The sequence below is a fragment of the Cryptomeria japonica genome, chromosome 5 (assembly GCF_030272615.1).
Source record: "Cryptomeria japonica chromosome 5, Sugi_1.0, whole genome shotgun sequence".
NCBI classification, from domain to species: Eukaryota; Viridiplantae; Streptophyta; class Pinopsida; order Cupressales; family Cupressaceae; genus Cryptomeria; species Cryptomeria japonica.
The window spans coordinates 714074529-714097077 of NC_081409.1; the positions used below are offsets into that span (position 1 = coordinate 714074529).

A 22549-nucleotide genomic window follows, 5' to 3' on the forward strand; every position below is an offset into this window, starting at 1 on the left:
CAAGGTGGCTAAGAGCTAGGGAAAGTCATAATGAACTCAATTTTATGTATAACCAATTTAGACCTTGAAATAGTACAACAAATTTCTAATATGTCCAAAGTATGAGTCACTTCATCTAGGAAAAATTTTGTATGAATGACACCTCTTTGTCCACAAAGATTTAAGGGTTGTAGCTTTCCTAGTAGTAAGATACTTTGAATAAGCTTATTTGAGACAGCATGTTGAAAAAGATAGCAAAGAGTATCTGCTAAAAGGACATAAAGGGAGCAAGGGGACAACCTTGATGAGAAGAATTTTGTAAGGTCAATGAAGGAGAAAGCATACCATTAACAACCACTCTAGCATTGACATTCTTAAATAACATGTTGATTTGGTCATAGATTTTTGGTCTAAAGCCAAGCCAATTTAACATTTTAAGAATGAAAGCCAACAGATGAGGTCATAATCTTTGTCAAAGTCAAGCTTTATAATTAAAGCAACTTGAGTACATTGTTAATCCTATTTAACAATTTCCCAAGCAAGAACCAAAATGTCTAAGATAAATCTTCTTCATAGGAAACTAACTTTCTTTAGATGCACAATCATTTGCGTAATGTGTTTAATTATTCATGTTGACGCTTTAGCTATTATTTTATAAGAAGTATCAAGGAGGATAATTGGCTTCCATTTATTAACAATATCGATTCCTCTTTACCTTTGAGAATAAGCGTAAGGGTTAGTGCAGGATCAAGGGGGCCAAAAGGTGGTGATGTGAAAAAAATAGCCTTCCTGACTCGCCTAAAAACGCGAAAAATCTGTGTGGACTTTTTGCTTGGCCTGGTAATTACCTATGCAAATCGGATATCTGATTTTTATTTGTAATTTTAATTTAAAAAATATATTATATGTTACATATTATATAATATATATAATGTAATAATATATTATATAATACATATTATATAATATATTATTATATTATATTATATTATAATATAATAATATATTATATAATACAAGTTAATATAATATTATATATTATAATGTATATAATATAATACAATACGTATTATATAATATATTATATAATACAATATTATATTATATATAATATAATATTATATTATATTATATATAATATAATATTATATTATATTATATATTATAATATATATAATATAATACAATACATATTTTATAATATAATAATATATTATATAATATATAATATATTATTATATTATATATGTTATTTAAAAATAATTTAAGTATAAAAATGGGATATCCGATTTTTTGAAACTTTTATATTTCGACAGTGACAGCCCATGAGTCATTTTTAACTCACGGGCCACGCAATTTCATCAAAATCCGATATCTAGTGCACCCAATATCTGGTGTTTTGGCAAAAAATTGCTAAAAAATAGATTGAGAGGTAAGAATTTTATCATTTTCAATCATTTTCATTTATTTTTTGTATTTTGTTAATGTTTATTTTATTTTTCATTGAAAATATGGTTTTTTTATGAAAACTAGGTTTTTTTAAATCAAATACCAAATTGTTTACATTCAATTAGGTTAAAAATGGGGGATAACAATGAAAACCTTGACCAACCACAACTGCAACAACCAAATCCTCATTTGTCAAACCCCCCCTCAATTCAGGATTTGATTGCACAAAATTTGAATGAATTGAGGGGGATTGCAGAAGTATATCGTAGGATCCCTCGTCTAAACCCAATGTTTGATCCTCTCACATCAATCATAAAAAGTATGGAAACCATGACTGAGAAGCACAATGCTGCCCTTTTGTGGCGAGATTCTATGAGGGAAAAATATGCAGATGGCTTGTCGTATAAGGATATCAAGGATCTCGAGATATCGAAAGCTGAAATCGCCTCATTGTTTGTCAATCCCCGTACTGGTCAACTCATAGATCCTAAAAAATAAAACTTTCTATTAAATGGTGCAGAAATGATGGGATTGTGAAAAAATTTTGGGATCATTAGTGGATGGTTTTCGACAGACCACCCAACAACAATCATGATATCCCCTTCTATTTCATAAAAAAATTGTATGTTGAGTTTGTTTTAAACAAACATGTGAACTACTTTGACATCCAACCTTTCCAGGGTGTAGGTTTAAGTATGCCCCAAAATAGACCTAGGGCAGTCAGAGTAGTCCAGGGCCCATATGTCCCCCCTCCTCTTGTTGATCCCCCACCTGCAGTGCAACATCCTGATATCATTTGTGAGGTGGCTTCACGAACCATATCGACTATTCACTCTTTGAGTAGCCTTTTGGTTTCTCAAGCTGTGTCAGTAGCTCAGCCTACTCTTGATGGTAGCGATGCATCCGGTGTCATTGACACGTCATCCTCGGCTCCACACATATGTGTGCCCCATAGTTGTGTCATGTGTGGGCACGTATGCTTGGGTCCAGTTGGACAACCCGTTGATCCTCCTGTGGACAGTGCAGATTATGAGGTGCATGAGATGCATGATGCACCAGATGTTATTACACAGACTAGAATTAGAGATGCATGATGCCGATTCTTAATTTTAAAATGTCCTTTACATTGGGTGACACTCTAGAATTAGAGTGCCAAAATTGTTGAATCTCTTCCTTCACATTGTCAGTCAACTTTCTATCAACACGTGGAAGCCTCCCACCAAATGCCCATGTATCTTGTTGAAGTGGATCGTCAAGTCTTTGTCTTCATGCAAGTTCTCTATCCAAAGTTTTACGGTTTATGTTAAAATCAACACAAGTTTGTCTCATTTGGCGAGCCTTCCTCAATTGATGGCTTACTAAGGAGGTTGTAATCACTCTTCGAGTAGCTCTCTTATCTCTTTCTTTGGTATTCTTTCCAATAGAATTGAGAGCATCAAATAGATTTTTTGCAATAATAGAATTTTTGTTCATCTTCTTGTTCATACGAATCTTCAATTTGTTTAGAAGTAGTCTCATATTTATCATCTTTAGCAATTGAACAAAGAGTTGGCATTGCTCGGTCAATGTCTTATTGCTAAAATTTTGGTTGAAAAGTTGTGTAGCCCACAACCGAACAGTTCTTGTTGACCTCTTGCCTTCAAGATTCGCAATAATATTCTCATCGATTTCAAATAACCATTTTGGGGTTCTTGAAGGTCTTGGATTTAGAATTTGTCTTTCATCCATGAGAGGGTCTTCATTTCTAAAGTAATTAGGTGTTACATATGGTTCACTTGGTTGAGCAATTCCACCTTCAATGTTAAAGTTTTCCACATTTCCACCTCCTATGTCAAAATTTTCCACATGTTGAGCATTTTCATTATCACTTTCAACATATTCAAAATTTTCAATAGTTTCACTTTCAAAATCTACATTTTCAAATTCAATTTCCTCTTCAGTTGAAGTAACATTAGCAATATTTAACATACCTTGTCTCCTCCTCCTATGACATTCTCTATCTCTTTCTCTATACACTTCAATTTGGTCATTTGAAAGTTTTATTTTGCGTTTAGACTTCCGACGACTACTACTCCCCATTTCCCTCCACACATATGCTCCTTCATGATTGACAATGTAAGTTTTCACTTTAAGAATCTCCCAAAAGCACAAATTTGTCTCTAGCTGTCTGAAAACCCATGATCCTCGATAGAAAATAGAATATGCAGACTGTGGGCCACTGGAATCTACAAAATGGCCCACAAACCCTTTTTTTCCTAGTTTTTTGTATATCCGATTTTAGTACAAAAATTTATGGTCCCCAAAAAATTTCCCGTTGCGGCCATTTATTTAGTAAACTGCCACATGGTAGAAATCGGATATCCGATTAAATCAGATATCGGATTTTATTAGTCATATTTTAGAGAGAGAGAGAGAGAGAGAGAGAGAGAGACCATATGACCCCTAACGACATGATTTGGTGTCTTAAGGGGTCCTATGGTGTCGTTAGGGGTCATATGGTGTCCATAGAGGTCATATGGTGTCTTGGGACACCATAGGACCCCTTAAGACACCAAATCATGTCGTTAGGGGTCATATGGTGTCATAGGAGAGATTAGGGGAGAGAGAGAGAGAGGAGAGGGAGAGAGAGAGATTAGGGGAGAGAGAGAGATTAGGGAAGAGGGGGAGAGAGAGATTAAGACATCATAGGACATCATGAACCCTTATGACATTAAGATATCATGAACCCTTATGAGATTAGGGGAGAGAGAGAGAGAGAGAGAGAGAGAGAGAGAGATCAAGACATCAATAACCCTTATGACCTCTTAGGACACCATATGACACCATATTGGGTTGCTTTGGGTCATATTGTGTCCTAAGGGGTCATATTGTGTCCTAAGGGCTCCTATGGTGTCTCAAGAGACCATATGACCCCTATGGACACCATATGACCCCTAACAACACCATAGGACCCCTTAAGACACCAAATCATGTTGTTAGGGGTCATATTGTGTCCTACAACCCCTTAGGACATCATATGACCCCTAACGACATGATTTGGTGTCTTAAGGGATCCTATGGTGTCGTTAGGGGTCATATCGTGTCCATAGGGGTCATATGGTGTCTTGGGACACCATAGGACCCCTTAAGACACCAAATTGTGTCGTTAAGGGTCATATTGTGTCCTAAGGGGTCATAAGACACAATATGACCCCTAGCGACATGATTTGGTGTCTTAAGGGGTCCTATGGTGTCGTTAGAGGTCATATGGTGTCCATAGGGGTCATATGGTGTCTTGGGACACCATAGGACCCCTTAGGACACAATATGACCCCTTAGTACACAATATGACCCAAAGCGACCCAATATGATGTCATTAGGGGTCATATGGTGTCCTAAGAGGTCATAAGGGTTCATGATGTCTTAATCTCTCTCTCTCTCTCTCCCCTAATCTCATAAGGGTTCATGATGTCTTAATGTCATAAGGGTTCATGATGTCCTATGATGTCTTAATCTCCCTCTCTACCCCTCTCCCCTAATCTCTCTCTCTCCCCTAATCTCTCTCTCCCTCTCCTTCTCTCTCTCTCTCTCTCTCCCCTAATCTCTCTCTATCCCTCTCCCCTAATCTATCCATCTATCTCTCTCTCCCCTAATCTCTCTCTATCTCTCTCTCCCCTAATCTCTCTCTATCTCTCTCTCCCCTAATCTCTCTCTATCTCTCTCTCCCTTCCCCCTCCCCATCTCTCTCCCTTTGTCTCTCTGTCTTTATCTCTCTCTCCTCTAATCTCTCCACTAATCTCTCTCTCTCATCTCTTTATCTCTCTCTACCTTCCCTCCCCTCCCTCCCTCCCTCTCTCTCTCTCTCCATCTCTCTCTCCCTTCCCCCCTCTCCCTTCCCCCCTCTCTCTCTCTCTCCCCATCTCTCTCTCTCTCTCTCTCCCCATCTCTCTCTCTCTCTCTCTCTCTCTCTCTCTCTCTCTCTCTCTCTCTCCCCCCACTCCCCCCTCTCCCTCTCCCTCTCCCTCTCATCATATACTAATTTATTTATAAATTAATATATTAATAAACAAATCTAGTTAGAGAATTACTGATTAAAATCGGATATTGTGTCCTAAGGGGTCATATTGTGTCTTACGACCTCTTAGGACAACATATGACCCATAATGCCTCTCCCTCTCTCCCTCTCTCCCTCTCCCTCTCCCTCTCCCTCTCTCTCTCTCTCTCTCTAAAATATGACTAATAAAATCCGATATTGGATTTCTGCCATCGCCATTAATGTGGCAATTCAGTAAATAAAAGGCGGCAATGGGAAAATTTTTGGGGACCACAAATTTATATATTAAAATCGAATATTCGATTTTTGTAGTCAAATTTTCAAATTTCAAATTTCGGCTCGGGAATGTTTTGGTATTTGGCTTGGAAGTGACAAGCCTGGAAAGTCAATTGAAAAAACGTGTTTTTCAGTATTCCTTGATTTTCCAGACTTTACACTAGTGGCCGACGACTTTTTTTGTAGCCAAAATTGATAAAATGAAAAGGGTTTTTTAAGGACATTCCCAGCTTTCCAACAATATAAGGCTTGTCTTATTTCGACTTTAATAAATAATTATTATTTATTTTCTAATTGAATTCTGACAATAGTCCTGATTGATATATTGATTGAAAAACACTCATAACTTTCAAATGGTATAACATTTTTTGAATCCGAAACATGCGTCACATCCTATGCTTCATCTACTATAGGGAAAAATTAAATTTCATAAGGTTTTGACCAAGTTAAGGTGGTCAAACGTAGGAGTTTCTGAATTTCTGAAAAGCTGTAGTAAAAAATTCATAAATAATTATTCTTTATAAAAAGAAAAACAAATATGTGTCACATCCGGACATGAGTCTAATACTTATATTATAAATATTATAAAAAAATATTATGATTTGATTGTGATTAGGATGGTCAGACATATGTCTACTTCTTATTTTTTTCCTGAAATTTTAGTACCATTGCATTGAAATTTGAAATTTTCATCAAATAGGATTTTTTTTCTTCCAAAAAACAACTAGTAGCTTAGAAACTACATTCAATTTTCTATATATTCTCTTCTTACATATTTTAAAAATAATGTTCACAACTTATTCAAATTTTCATGTCAAGTTGCATAACTCCGATTTTTTGAAATTTCATTGCCACTTAAGGGCCTGTTTTGGCACACCATGATCCTGCACAACCCATAATCATCCCTTTTTAAATCACATTTCCCAAAGTTCTAGTTTCAATTGGCTCGAGGTAAATATTATAGAAATACCCTCAAATATGTGGCCATAGAATTCTATACAATTCCACATGAATCCCATCTATTTTATAAATTTTTCCTAAAGCCATGCAATGAAGAGTCGCATCAATTTCTCTGTAGAAAGACGATGATTAAGAAAATTAATGTGCTTAGGGTCTATTTTCTTAGGAATACATTTGGCAATATTTTCCTCAATAATGGGGAGGAGAATGCCATTGATTGAGTCATCAGTAAAAAGGTTTTTGAAGTGTTCATGGAAGATATTCATAATGTCAAAACGATTGTTTTGTAGGGAGCCATCAGTAGATTTAATTGAAGATATGTGTTCCACTCTATGTTTATGATTAAGATATTGAAAGAAAAATTTAGAATTTTAGCCACCATCTTTAATTCATTGAAATTTGGCATTCAAGTTTGGGTACCTTTTCCTTTATATATAGTCATTTTTTGGAGCATATTTTCAACATTGGCTATAGTTTGTTGCAACTTGAGGTGTTATAAGGATTGAAGGGCAATCGTGTTTGCCCATATTCAAGCTAGCCTTTAATATATTTGTCAAGCATGTGTCATTTAGTAGCAACTCTCCTCCTATATGCATGAAGAAAGGTGGTACATCTATCAATAGCTCTTTCCTAGACCAACTAATCCAATTATTTTGTTGTGGTTTTGGCTCAACATTCCAAATAGCCACAAGGTCATCAATGTATTCCCGATTCTTGAGATGAGTAACATTCAACTTGTAATGAATAGAGAGGAGTAGAATTCAAGAGGGAAAGAATGGTGAAGATGGGAAGGTGGTCATAAAGAGTGGAACTAAAAGGTTTAAAGAAACAAGACATCCATCAACTAAGGAGAGAATGAGATAATTAGGAGATATAAAAAATGGTTTAATCTACTCATTTTTACTAAGGTTCCTTCTTTGCAGTTATTCCATGTGAACCAATGAGGCAATTGAATATTGATATTACACAAGAGAGGATCATATACACCAAGGGAATTGTAGGCTAGCATCTAAGCTTCAACTTTAGCTAGGCAAAAATGAGAAATTCCATCCCAACTACGATAAAAAGGTTGTTTCACTATGTTGAAGTCTCCTCCTAAAGCCCATTCAACATTGGAAAGATTAGTAAGAATAGTTCTCCCAATAGGAGAATTAGGAGCATAAATCAAGCATGAACCCACTAACATATCACTAATGAGAGTTGTAGCCCTAACACAATTATTGTTAGGATCAGATCCAAAAATCCACAACATGTTTAGCTAACCATGGGGTAAGAACCAATACAACACCACCACCATCGTCATCATGGTTGGTATGGAGGAATCAAACATTAGGTCAAATGGAAGCAAGGGTAGCATCGAGTCGAACTAAACCAACTTTCACTTTTTGCAACATAAGGACACCAATTTGGTTAACTTGAATAGGATGTTTGGCATGATCTTTACGAGTGAGGATGGTCAATCCCTACATGCTCCATGATTAGATTCTGCAAATCATTGAAAATAGTCTGGGATGATTTCCTCAACAGACTAAAGCACACTAAACTAGTTCATTGGAAAATGGGGTCCAAATGACTTGACTATTGAGGTAATTGATTTAAAACCTAGGGATCTAAAGAAACTTGTCAATATTGCAAGGTAGCCTAAAGCCCAAGAAAAAAAGGGAACCTCATTTGGCTTGAAGCAAAATGGGGCATGTTGTGAAAAGACACAACAAGACACAATTCAAAGAACTTAATAATCTTATACTTTGACCTATATTTTTAATTATTACATTCCATAAGGCTTTTTAACCAATAAATTATGAAGGACACCAATCAAAGTTAAAGGAATGCCATCTCTACCCAAATTAGCAAGATTTAATGTAAAATTTTGTCCACTAATAACCATATCTTGATTGTCATCTTTCAAGTTCAACGTGAATATTATGATCAAAAGTATCTTTTGCATTAAAGTACATAGTAGTATTTAGATCCTCAATCCCAACTTTCTCATTTTGTTTCAAAGCCATAATAGGGTTGAATCTAGTAGTAGAAACCAAGGGAATGTTTATATATGATATAAAAAATTTAAACTAAAAGTTTTTATATCTAAATAAAAAATTAAAATAACTAAACATTAAAAGTTGTAAGCAATTTGGTGCTCATTAAAATAGACGTAGTAAACTATGTCTTAAGAGATATATAGGCTAGTCAATCAATTAAGCAAACATTATTGTATTTAATCTATATAGATGAGCTAAGTTTAAATAAAACATTGAAACATATACTACCAAAATTGGTTAAGATATAAAGAGGTCTTAATTCTACGAGTGAATGGATGTTTTGTTGAAGCGTGCATTTTAGTTATTTAACTTAAATTTTTGTTATCTCAAAAATTATCTTTATGTAATTAAAGTTCATAACTACTCTAATGACTCCGATCTAAGAAATCAAGGCCCTAAAATTTTTGCATATTTTCACTACTTTTTTTTGCAACATCAATTTTAGAATTATTGCATAATTTACCCCTCAACTTTTTAAGAAAAATAATCTTGGTGTCAATGGGTCTTTGATTTGTTGGTGAAGTTGAAAGATTCTTAATTAGTCCACTAGGGATCAAGTCTTGTTGAGTGTACGAGTCTCAAATCATAAAGGATCAAGTCTTACTCCCATATTAGATAGGTGAAAGCATTTTGTAAATGATAACCCTAAAAGAATACTTAATAATTGAACAACTTTTAGGAATTTATAGGTCAACTATAACATGCAAAAAAATAAAATTGAAAATCTTATCTTATAGGCCTTGGTAGAGTAGGCAGGCCCTATATACTGATCGCACGTTTTAGGTTGCCTTTCTAATATTTGACTAGGTTTAACCATATGATAAGATGAAATTCAACAATCGGTCATCTCCGTCCATCTCTTAAAGGAACACGGTGTTTACGCTTGGTTGCGTATTGAGGGTTTCCTCACGAAATAAACGAACAGCTGTCCTACCCAGGGCATCTTCGGCACGTTGAAATTTAAAATCCGTGAAATCATTTCAATAATTTTTATTTGCTTTTATGTAAAACTCCTTTAAAATGGTGTCAAATTTGTCCCAGCAGAAGAAGAGAGATTGATTTGAATGAGCTACAGCAACTATTCTGCAGATTTTGAGGTAAATCTTGTTTATTGTTTTTCTGTCTTCGCTATTGGTTTTCAAGCGTTTTGGTGGCCATGAGATAAAGATCTTTGGTTTTTTTCAAAAGAATTGGAAGATCTTTATATTTATAGAGAAAAGGAGTTTCTGAGATTTGTTGGTTGAAATTATGGAATAAGTAGAATCTGTTAGCCCTTTTCGCTATATCTCAGTGCTTTTCTATCTTTATTTATTCATTCTAAGTTATGTCTCGAGTTTGTGCATGTATTTTATGGAATCTATAGGTTTCAAGGGTTTCTCTTCTAAGTTTTTGAATTGTAATTTGAATAAAATTAGAGAAGTTATGGTTAATGGGCTTGTTTTGAGTCAATCTTATATTTATAAGCAGATGAAATGAATGGTTCATGTAGCATTCATTGTATTTTGTAAGGACTCATCTCATCATTATTATGTTTTCACACAACAAAGCTCTCATTTTGCTATCCCATTTTGTGGGTGTCATATAAATTCTATAAATAAGCAGGTTTTGAGTATGAATGGTGTTATGATTTGTGGTTACATGGACAGCAAGTCTCAGGCTGTGGACATTTAGGTTCTTCTGCTGCCCTCAACTACTTGGCAGATATGAAATGTTATACCATAAATGCCATGGGTCAAAGGGGTTAACCAACCTGAAGTTGGCTGAGTGCATAAATGACCTGGAATTAGTTGAGTAGGTTGAGGAACTGGCTTTTAGAAGTTAGGGCTATGATCTCTAGGCATTGAACCACTGGGGTGTGTCCTCCCAAAATCTCTGCTTTTTTGGGATGCAGGACTTGGGGAAATGTCCCTCCGCCACACCGCCATCACCGCTGAGACATCAGGGATGGCGAGATGTCCCAAGGACTTCCAGGAGTCCTCTGGCCATCCTGGGGACTCCTAGAAAGTTTCTTGTTGTTCACAGTTTTAAACTCCCAACCCTAAACAAAAAATGGTGAAAAATTTGTAAAAATGTGACTAGTAAGGAAGGCTTGTGAGGTTTTGAAGGCCTTATATGTGCTTGTTGGCAGGGGCTTTTCCCTCTGATCCTGTGGGGGTGCTGCCTCTTAACCTCGCTGGGGGCTCTTCACCCAAACCCCCACAAGGGGTGCTGCTCCTTGACCCTGTTGGAGGCGCTACCCCAAACTCCCACAAGGGGCACTACCTCTTAACCCCAAACCTCCACCCACAATTCTAATTGTCATTATCATCTTTTTTATGTTTATTAGTTTAAACTTCACTGCTAAGTTACCGGTACTTCAGGTTTTGCCCCCGAATCCGGATACGATACGTATCGGATTCGGATTCGCCTCGGAATCCCTGTGGATTCGGACAGGGTACTGATTTTTGCCTCCTGAAACGCATCCGTTTTTGGAGTCCCGATTCCAGACGCATCCGGTGTAGACGTGGCGATTCCATAAGGTTTTTTTGACGAATCCGCATCGGACACAAATTTCGAGGGTTTTTTTACGGGTCGAATCATGTCTTTTCACGTTTTAAACCTAAAGCAAAGCTAAAATTAAAAAACGCGAAATCATTATTCCACGCGAAACAGTGAGAGGAAAATCGAAAAATGCAGGTTTGAGAGGAGGCGCGACGACAGAGGTGAGAGGAGGCGCTAGGGCAGGAGGCGCAACGGAGGCGCGACGGCACAGAGGCTTCGACGGAGGCGCTAGGGCAGGAGGCGCAACGGAGGCGCGACGACGGCACAGAGGCGCGACGCCACAAAGGCACGACGGAGGCACGAGGACGGCACAGAGAGGGGAGACGGGAGGTGCCAGGCAGGAGGGCGACGGCCGACAACCAGCGCAGGTTTTAAATTTTAAATTTTTTTTAAGTTTGTTAAAATAATGATCATAGTTTGTTAAAAAATTAAATTTTATTATAGTTTTTAAAAAAATTTATTAGTTTGTAAAATTTTATTATAGTTTTTAAAAAAATTTATTAGTTTGTAAAATTTTATTATAGTTTATTTAATAATTTATATAAAATTTAAAAATTAAATTTAATAATTTATTTAAAATGAAAGTAATTAAATTTTAATTTTTAATTACACAAATTATTATAAACTATAGTTTGTTTAATAAACTATTAAACAAACTATAGTCTATAATAATTTGTGTAATTAAAAATTAAAATTTAATTACTTTCATTTTAAATAAATTATTAAATTTAATTTTATATATTTAACATTTAGAATCTATTGTTTACTATTAATTTATTAAATATTAATAATTATTTTTTAATTTGTTGTAGAAATCATAATGGCAACGACTACTAGCTCTACTCCTCAACGGACTTTCAAAACTGACCCAAATTCACCTTTATGGAAATATGTCAAAATAATAGACCAAGTAAAAGGTGGTGGAACATTTTTATGGATATGCAACTTCTGTAGTACGAAAAAAACTAGCTCCTACAGTCGTGTCAAAGCCCATTTTTGTGCCATTCCCCAACAAGGAATCAAACCATGTCTAGGAAAGAATGGAAATGGGATGTCACCTCAAGAAATAGCAGGATATATTAGAGAGCAAGAGGAAGCAGATGCAAGAGTTGGTCGTGCCTCAAACCATCCTTTGTTGACAGGAAGAGGAAGTAAATCAAAGAGGCCCCCTACTTCTCCATCTTATAGCGATTTTCCTGATATCGTGGTAGAGAGCCACCCATTCTTGGACCCAATTAGTGAAGAACCTGTTATTGTGAAGAGAAGCAAGGGACCATTAGAGAGAGCATTTAAGAATGATGCTAGAGAGATTGCAGATCAATCCGTTGGAAGATGTCTATATGCAAACGGTTTGTCATTTAATGTGGTACGATCACCATATTGGCAGGATATGTTGAAAAAGGTAAATGAGGCTCCACAAGGGTACATAGGGCCAGGTTATGAGAAGGTGCGTAGCACCTTACTAGCAAAGGAGGTAAAAAACATAGACAATGCATTGGCTCCCATTAGAAATTCATGGAAACAAACAGGGGTGTCCATCATTTCAGATGGATGGAAGGATACCAAAAATCGGCCATTAATTAATGTAATTGCAGTGTGCCCTAAAGGGGCAATGTTTCTGAAAGCTGTGGATTGTGAGGGACAGATGAAGGATGCACAATTTATTGCTAACATCCTTATACAATGCATTCAGGATGTGGGACCTCAAAATGTTGTCCAAGTAATAACGGACAATGCAAAGAATTGTAGAGCTGCAGGTATGTTGATTGAGACACGGTTTGAACACATATTTTGGACACCTTGTGCTGTCCACTCTCTCAACCTCATGCTACAAAAGATAGGCAGGAAAATAGATTGGATCAAACAAATTTATGTTGAGGCTGAAGAGATCCAAATGTTCATCACAAACCATAACATGTCACAGGCCATTTTCAGATCATTTTCACAGTTGGAGTTGCTAAAGGTAATTGAAACACTTCAATTTTTAAAATCTACATTTCACTTTGATGGTTACTTAATTTTTTTTTTTTTATCATGTCTTCTTTGTATTCTAATTTTTATTTTTAATTTTTGAATAGGTTGCCGAGACCCGATTTGCATCCAACACAATCGTCTTGAGGCGACTTGTGAAGGTGCGACAGCCACTTGCTAGCATGGTAATTAGTCAAAGTTGGTCCCTATGGAGGCAATCCAATACTGAAAGGGCAGCAAATGTAAAGCGCATGATCCTAGATGACACTTGGTGGGATCGAGTGGAATATCTTTTGAGTTTCACTGAGCCCATCATGAGTATGATCCGTTATACTGACATGGATCACCCATGTTTGGGAGAGGTATATGATGGCATTGACTCGATGATTGAGAAAATGAAAGCCATCATCAATGCAAAAGAGCAAGATCCCGAAGAAACTTTCTTCAAAGAGGTTCAATCAATTTGTGTTGAGCGGTGGAACAAAATGACCACCCCACTACATCTTCTTGCATTTGCATTGACTCCCAAATTTTATAGTGATGAAATGCTTGCTAAGCCATCAAGGGTACCACCATATAGAGATTCAGAAGTCAGTGAAGGGTGTAGGACAGCACTTACTAAACTCTTCCCAGATTCTGAAATGGAGGATTTAATGACAAGTGAGTTTGCTGATTTTGTAGCCTCCAATGGTCAAAGTGTTTCCGCTCTCCGTGACAAGTATAAAAAGGATTCTCATGCTTGGTGGTACCTCAATGGCCATACATCACCAAACCTTCAAACTCTTGCAATCAAAGTTTTATCGCAAGTAAGTTTCATAATTTTTATTGCTCTCTAAATTTAGATTTTTTACTATTTTATAATTGTCACCCTCTCACTTTGTGTCAATTATTCAATAGGTTGCTAGTTCCTCTTCATCTGAGCGAAATTGGAGCACATACTCCTTTATCCACTCAGTGAAACGCAACCGACTGGCAGCAAGTAAGGCAGAAGAGCTCGTTTATGTGCATTCAAACTTGCGCCTTCTTACTCATAAACAAAATGAGTATAAGGATGGGAGCACAAAGTTTTGGGATGTAGATCCAGAGCGAACTGATTTGGATTTTTCAGCTGCCACACAATCTTTACTTTCTGGGGAGTCTGATAGCCAATGTGCTGCTAGTGCAAGTGGCAGTGAGGCTGCATGTGGTTCCAGTACTCTACCTACATCATCTAATGTCAATGATGATGTTGATCTTGATCTTCCTAGTGACCCATATGATGCTATTGCTGATTATTAGTTGTGTCATTTTATTGTTGAACGGTTGAGCCAGTGAACAATGAATTCGATATCTATCATAACATTCAAAGTTTGTAATTTTGTTATAGACTTATAGTTATATCAATATGAATCATATATGATAGTTCCAAGTTTTGTTTAGCATATGGATGATATGTGGGATTCTAAATTTAATTTTTGTTTCTACTTATTAGAGTGTATATATGTATATATTTATGATTTTTACCTTTTTTTGTACGGACGTACCCATACGTACCCAGGCCCCCCCTAAAAAAAATGCCGTACCAGCGTACCGTACCCACGTACCCGTACCCGTACCCGTACCCGTACCGGCAACTTAGCTTCACTGTAAAATTTTCGTTTGCAATTCTTATACTAATTCTTGGTTCACTCCCAAAGTTCCAAAACTTTGCCCACCATTGTTTTTCCTTGGTAACTGTTGGGTGAGGTTATGGAGTTACTTTAATGTGGTGTAACATAAGCTTGGACTAAATTCTTGGCTTGGACGGCCCTCTGTGTGCTTTGTCAGCTACATGCTTTTTCTCAGTTTCATTGACTATTTTTGGCCACTTATGGATGTTAATGTCTAGATGAAATGCTTAAGATAATCGGGAAACCTTGAATATATCCAATTAAACCTGACTCACGATTGAATATAATTTCCCTGTTTTTTTTATCAAATTAGAGGCTGTGATTATCTTGAATCCTGGCATTTGAAGTGGCAGGGATATCGAAGCTCTAGGTGTTATGACCTGTAGATTGATGCCTTTTTAGCTGGTGAAATTTGAGAGTTCTGCTTTAAATAAGTCAGCGAATTTTTTGCCTCGACGTATCTGTTTGACTTTGTTTGGAACATGGTGTTTATTTTTGGTGGTAGAGATATGTGGTCTTATCTGTTTGCTTCCAAATTATGGAGATTTCTTAACCAAGCACTAAGAAATTAGAATCCAACCCCAACTGACTGGTTTATAAAGCAATCTGTCATTATTATTGTGTGGCTCCTGTGTTCCGGGACTACTTCAATATGGTTTTCTAATTACTGGCAGCATTCTCTCAGAGAAATTTTTTTTTTTCTCTGTTCTCGAGCAACGTTTGTTTGCTGAGTAAGCGATGGTGTAAAATATTTTATCCTTAAGAACTGAGCATTTGCATCAGTTTTTGCAGTCTGATATTCCAGGCAATCCAAGAGGGAATATCTTTAATATTTATCCAAATTCTTATGAAGAATTTTGCAGTTGGATGGTCATAACCTTATATGTCGATTTGTCAGAGAAGAGCCAAATGTTTTGGTAGCGATAGATTTGCCGGTGCCCTATACGGCTGCAAAGTTAGGTTATTGCTTTCCCAGTTCATCTTGTTTTCTGTGTGAATCCCCAATAATTATTAATAAGTTACTATTATATTTGTATCTGTTTGGTTAAATTTTTAAACTGTCTGACATCCTCATTTGTTCATTTGAAGTTGCAGTGTAAAGTACAGAAGAAGTTTGGAGATGGCTGCATCAATCAAGCTTTCCACCGTTTCCTTTTCTTCCTTGCAGCCTTGTTCTAGTATCAGACAGCCTTTAATGCCGATAAAAATAGGATGCACAAAGTCAATAGTTTTGGTTTCTCAGAAGAAGAAACAAAACGGAACACAGAGTCGCCTTCAAAGGCATTTGAAAGTTAAAGCTTTGGATGCTGCACAACCATTTGATTACGAATCCAAGAGAATTAATGAGATTGAGAACAATAGTAAGTTAAAGATTGGCATAGTGGGGTTTGGCAATTTTGGTCAGTTTCTTGCAAAGACCATTGTCGGGCAAGGCCATACCGTATTGGCTCATTCTCGAAGAGATTATAGTGAGGTTGCACAGAAGATGGGTGTTTCTTTTTACATGGATCAAGATGATTTTTGTGAGGAGCATCCTGAGGTTATATTGCTATGTTCATCTATAATCTCAACTGAGTCTGTTTTGAGATTGTTACCGACTCAAAGATTAAAGAGAAATACATTATTTGTAGATGTCCTTTCGGTCAAAGAGTTTCCTCGCAATCTATTTTTACAGGTGCTTCCCTCTGAATTTGATATATTGTGCACCCATCCTATGTTTGGCCCTGAGAGTGGTAAAGCTGGGTGGAGCGGTCTTCCTTTGGTCTATGATAAAGTTAGGATTGGACAAGGATTGAGAGCTGAGCGCTGTCAGCAGTTTTTGAATATATTTGCAAAAGAAGGCTGCAGGATGGTTGAGATGTCCTGTGCGGAACACGATCGCCATGCTGCTGAAACTCAATTCATTACACACACTGTTGGGAGGATGTTAGGGAATTTGAATTTAGAATCCACCCCAATAAATACTAAAGGATATGAGTCATTACTTCGAATTGTTGAGAACACTGCTGGTGACAGCTTTGATCTTTATTATGGTTTGTTTATGTACAATGTCAATGCAACAGAGCAGTTGGAGAGACTGGAGATGGCTTTTGATGCTCTAAAAAAACAGCTTGTAGGGCGGTTGCACAAGATTTTAAGAACACAGTTATTTGATGGGGTTGCCAGGGGAGAAGTGTCTGAGCAAAGTTCATCTCTTGCGGATCCACAAAACCCTACTTCCGACACCACTATTCCATTAAGAACAAAATAACAAACTATCCTTGTTTTGTTTAAAACCAAGTAGAGCCATGCAATTCTCTTCTCATCTGTAGCCAAACAGAGATTTGTTTCTTTAAAGGGTCCCCCCTTAGGGACAAGAAAGTAGCTGTGGATCATGATGTTGAAGAATCGGTTGAGGCCTTCAGGGGAACCTCTCTTAAGGATAAAAAATATTTTTGAGGCTTCTGTTGAGGTCTCGAGGGTAGCCCCCCTGAAAGATAAATATGTGAATGATTTTGATTCTTTGATGTTTCAAAACTCCTTGGTCAGGCTCAGCTTCAAACCTCATTGAGGCTGTTTGCTACTGTTCAGCTGTGTGGTTTTGCTGGGGCCCCTCTTGATTTAAGGCCAGTTCCTTTTAAATTTCGTTCTTTGTTGCTGTAGTCTCTTTGGGGGCTTGCTGTAGGCTCCCTCGTTGTTGCTGTTTAGCTTTGTTATTCCTGTTTTGCAGCATTTTGTAAAAGGTTTCAAGTGCCTTTAAAACCTGTTTTTCCTTAAAAACAGAGACTTGTTACAACTTTCTTAAAACATTTCTCCTTCTTTATTATGTTATCTTTCTAAAAATTTCTCCATTTTTTATTGGCTTGTCATTGTAGGCCCTTTGAAGTAGCAATGCAGCAATGACCTTTCCTCTCTCTAATTTTGAATTATGTTGTCTTCAGAATCAGCTGACATTTATAAATTTTGGGATTGCAGGGTATTTGCATCAGGGTTTTTATAATTTTTGTGTTTTAAATTTCATCGTAGCATACTTTTTAATTACCACAAGGGAATTAATGGATCATAAGTAAAACTAATATTATTTCTCAATGTCTATTTTGAGATGTTTTTTAATATATATCAAAATTAACAGATTCATAGAACTTTCAATGTTTACACTTACATCATGCAGCCTATTGCAAGAACCTTGATTTGTTTGAAATCAAAATAGTAAAATACACGAACGACAAAATCTATCACTTATATAGTGAGAGAAGGGTGTTGGAATTGGGGTAGCTGACTTATGTTCTTGCTTGGTTTAATATCATTCCACATTGCAATGCTAGATGTTTCGAGCCAAAAATATATTTGGTTTGCTAGATATTTGCATTCAACTGTTACAATAAATTCAGAATATCATTGTGTTGTGTAGCCGTTAATTGTCAGTTCAACCATTTAATCTGATTTGTCAACGTGCACTTCCATTTTCCATGCAAGTTTCACATAGAAATTTCTTTCCATGCCCCTAAACAATCACTTTAATTAAATGGCAGTCAAAATTATCTTCGAAAGGATTAGGGCAATAATGCACACCCTCCAGAGTGCAAAGCTATCTTTATTAAGAGCATAAATTCACTGAATGCTTCTATCGATTCATACTGAATTAGAATTTGGATGCTATCATTACAATTGACTTCATTTTCATCTTGCTTTGTGAAAAGATTTAAGCCACGATAGAGCATCTATAAGAACAATTTGAGCAATTGTGCAAATTTTGAAGAGCCTGTTGCATGAAAGGCGTGGTGCTGATATAGATTGAGAAGCAGATAAAAAGGATGCTCCATAAGGGACTGATCTTAACATGAATACATGGCAAAGATTTGATTCCCTGCGACATGCATTAGTGAGAAGTGACCATTGACTCAGGATCAAGGGAAACGAGAGCAACTTTTGGGAAAAGATGTTATGGAGGAGAGCATGTGGAGAGCGAACATGAGAGACAAATCCTAAGGAAAAGCTAATATTATCAAGGTGTAGATACATTGTATGACAGAAAGAAAGATTGAGACAGCTGGTGATGACATTGTTTGGGTTGTGCCAACTTCAAGCCAAAAGTTGTATTTCACAACTATAGTGGGGAGAATGACAGTGTTAAATGTGGGAAAAGAATCCAGCAGTGAGGGAACAATATGTGAATGCCCAAAGTCGTATTTCACAACTATAATGGGGAGAATGGCAGTGTTAAATGTGGGAAAAGAATCCCGCAGTGAGGGAACAATATGCGAATAGAAATTGGGGACTAAGGTTGTGTTATGAGGAAAAGAAGCTCAGTCAAACTAGGCTGCTTAGGGTAAACAACAACATTAAACATAAAATCTTTGTAAAATAATCCTAGGAGCAGATACATGACAATGTGACAGACCACATAGAGCCTGCAGAGAACAATTCATGCAAGTGCCATGCGTATATTTGACAATGTTAAATAATGTAGCATCCACTTCTAATTGTATGGTCTAAACCTCCTAAACCTAGAGCCAACTTGGCAAGATTCGCTGCTACTTTGTGACATATTGATGTACATGATGAAAACCAATCTCTTCAAATCTGGCTACTGTGTAGAGAATGTAAATTTTTATGTTTGCTTCCTTGAGGTACAATGGATTTGCAGTGGCCTATCATGTCAATAATAATTTTGGAGCTTGTTTTAACAATCGAGGATAATTTTCTTTCAGCCAATTGTTAACCCCTGATCTATGGCAATCCCCTTTGCTACACTGTATGCATTGATTCTGATTATTTTGCAGTTTAATAGAACTACTCTGAAGTTCTGTAAACATGTTTCCATATATAGCAAAGCCCATTTTTCACGTTTCAAGCTATTTGTTCTGCATGTTTGTGTAGAATTCCTTCCGTTTGAATGCATGTAAAATATGAGAACATAGAGGATGCTCATCCAGTGTTTGCAAAATGTCTTAAATAGATTGGATTTCATGGAGTGATATCGTTGGTTACGTTCCAATCCCCTTGGACAATAAAAAGTACAGGATTAAAACAGACAACTTCACCTCAATTGGTGAACTTATTTGGATTCCCAAGAATTATAGAAAACAGTTTCATGTCAACCTGATTGTAATTTGTTTTCGATGAAATGCAGTTGTCAGAAGTCCTCTGGTTGATATGTAAGCCATATTTATTAGTACAGATAGCTGAGAGATACAGTGGTATTGGAATACAATAATACGAAGATACAAGATATTTGCTCTTACTAGGGACCAAATGGTTTATGCACATATAACAGGACACAAAACCAGATGAATGCGGTTTGGTCTCTGTACTGGGTGCAATTGCTTTTCTTGCAACTTTGGACAAGGGAAAACAGATTCATGTCTTCATGAGAACTGAGTTTATGTTATATGTTCCTCTCAGCAATGCTATGTTACAAAGTATGCCGATCATGGATAAGTTTGCGTGCTTGCCAAAGAAAAGATTTAGTTTCAGCAATGCTATGATACCAGGTGTGTGCAGCATCATTGTGGCAAGTAAATTCTCTTTGAACAAATGCAAGACGAATGCATAAAGCCCATTCGAATCACCTTCTTTGTTATTCTCGTTGCGTATAGTCTTGCAGGGCTCGTTGATGAAAGTAGGCATTACTTTGATTCCATGAGTTTGTATAACTTCTTACATTTCCAAGTTAATTTTTGTTTCATTTTTTTTATCTTTATATAAACTTCTTTGATTTATTCTCCATGCCATTTTATATTTTATATTTTACATCTCCATGCTATTTTATATTTTATATTTTACAATCTTAATAGTTTAGCTTTTCTTGTCTTTGCTTGAAATACAACGAGGAATTGCTCTGGTTAGATGAGCACTATGTATTCTTCGTGGAAGTAGCAAGTTTCCTACCATTTTTGCCTCTAGTTTGCTTACATCTCTATCACCGGGTTTTTTGCAAGCACGTAGGTAGACCTAGACTGTTACGAACCAGGTTCTGATCCTCGTCCAAGTCGAATTTGGGTTTTCTCAGGGTCACAACCGGGTCAATTGATTTGGTCCAGATTGGACAATATCCAAACTTGGATTATTGCTCTTTGGACAAAAAGAAAGTCCATTTCAACTGGGAAAAAGGCGAAAAATAAAAAATATACTACTTTCCTTGGTCATTATCAGGGATGAGGAGCATTAGGCTGGTATACAAGTTCACTTGCATAGTGCAGATAGCAAGTAGCATTTGCAAATCTCAGACTTGGATGGATTTGGTAGTGCAAAATTTGACTCAAGACTCTAGAGATGAGAAAAAAGTCCCCAAAAACACAAACATAATTATACAAATAAAATTAATTAATGCATTTAAAGGACACAAGTCTATTTTGCTTATCATTTTGTCATGATTCAAAGGTTACAGATGTCGTATGACCCTCACATACTCAAGTTTTGAAATATCAACGTCAAACAAAACATTGTTTTAGAACAAAATTGGAAATAACTATTGTATAATAATACTTAATTATTTATATATGTTTATAAATACCAAAATATAATTTACATCATCCTCTTCTCCCTCTAGTGCACCATGATTTTATTGGTCTTGAACTAGAAATTAATTCAATATCAACACGAGGATTGGTTTTTTCTTAAAAAAATGCTTTCATTTCCCTCTAATACGTCTTGCTCTATCTAATAAAATGATATCTTCATTAGTGGGCTTATTATCATTATGTTTTTAGATAGTCAAATCAACAAATAGATTGATGTCATCCAAGTTGATGACATCATGAGAAGGATCCTCCATCTTTTTTCTATGGAGGCAAATGTTGTACTACATAAAGATATGATCATTGAGACATCCATGGACTAACTTGTTTCTATTTTAGATGGGAATGTATTCAAATATGTTCCAATTGTGTTCACACCCAAAAGTACACCCAAAAGTACTCTAACATTGGAAGAATTTGTTAAAACTTTCAAGTTTCTACTTACTAATATTAAGTTAAAAATTAAAGTGAAGGTGATCTATAAGAGGAGGTATGTATAATAATTAATCATATAGTTACAAAGAAATAAACACAAAAACAATAAATGTTCATAAATACCAAAAGCAACTCAAACATGGAAATAACACTTTCAAGAGAAAAACCTCATTCCAAAGCAACTCAAACATGGAGATAACACTTTCAAGAGAAAAACCTCACTCTAAAACAACTCAAGATATTAGTTAGTAAACAATGATTACAACACATTTATAGAATTAGCCTTTACATAAATATCACTAACAAGAGATATAAAATGATTATAATATCATAACAATATTTAAAAAAACACTCACTACAATTTTTTTATTTTCAAGCACTCAAAAAATAATAAAAATCATACATAAAATCATAAAATAATAATTAAGAAACCATCAACTAAAAACGTCCAAAATGTGACACTTACATCTTTCAGAAACATTCAATGTCCAAATCTCAAGACGAGTTTACAGCTTAAAAATAATATATAGCTTTTTTAACACAATTGAAAATTACCGAATCGATATATCAGGCCGGGGCTCATAAACATGTGCATCAACACCACCTGTGAAGTTCTGTACGTCATCACTCACTGAGAAGCGACTCCATGAATAATTTTCCTTATTAAAGAAGACTACATTTCCGCTTTCTTCTCTTACGAAGCAGATATAATTC

The 22549-nt window shown here is 36.1% G+C and overlaps 2 protein-coding genes across 3 annotated transcripts; both read left to right on the forward strand.

Moving 5' to 3' along the window:
• The first annotated feature begins 9550 nt into the window (after positions 1 to 9550).
• LOC131065394 (arogenate dehydrogenase 2, chloroplastic) lies at positions 9551 to 17738 on the forward strand. Of its 2 annotated transcripts, none has more exons than XM_057999890.2 (2): positions 9551 to 9836; positions 15990 to 17738. In XM_057999890.2, exon 2 carries the CDS (start codon positions 16021 to 16023, stop codon positions 17149 to 17151), a length of 1131 nt encoding a protein of 376 aa, XP_057855873.1. In that variant the 5' UTR covers positions 9551 to 9836; positions 15990 to 16020; the 3' UTR covers positions 17152 to 17738. The 2 variants fall into 2 exon arrangements, with proteins under 2 accessions (XP_057855873.1, XP_057855874.1); XM_057999891.2 differs by having other exon boundaries at positions 15996 to 17738.
• On the forward strand, positions 12074 to 14657 carry LOC131042228 (uncharacterized). Its single transcript, XM_057975560.2, has 3 exons — positions 12074 to 13243; positions 13359 to 14057; positions 14149 to 14657. Exons 1-3 carry the CDS (start codon positions 12101 to 12103, stop codon positions 14527 to 14529), a joined length of 2223 nt encoding a protein of 740 aa, XP_057831543.1. The 5' UTR covers positions 12074 to 12100; the 3' UTR covers positions 14530 to 14657.
• Positions 17739 to 22549: the final 4811 nt, after the last annotated feature.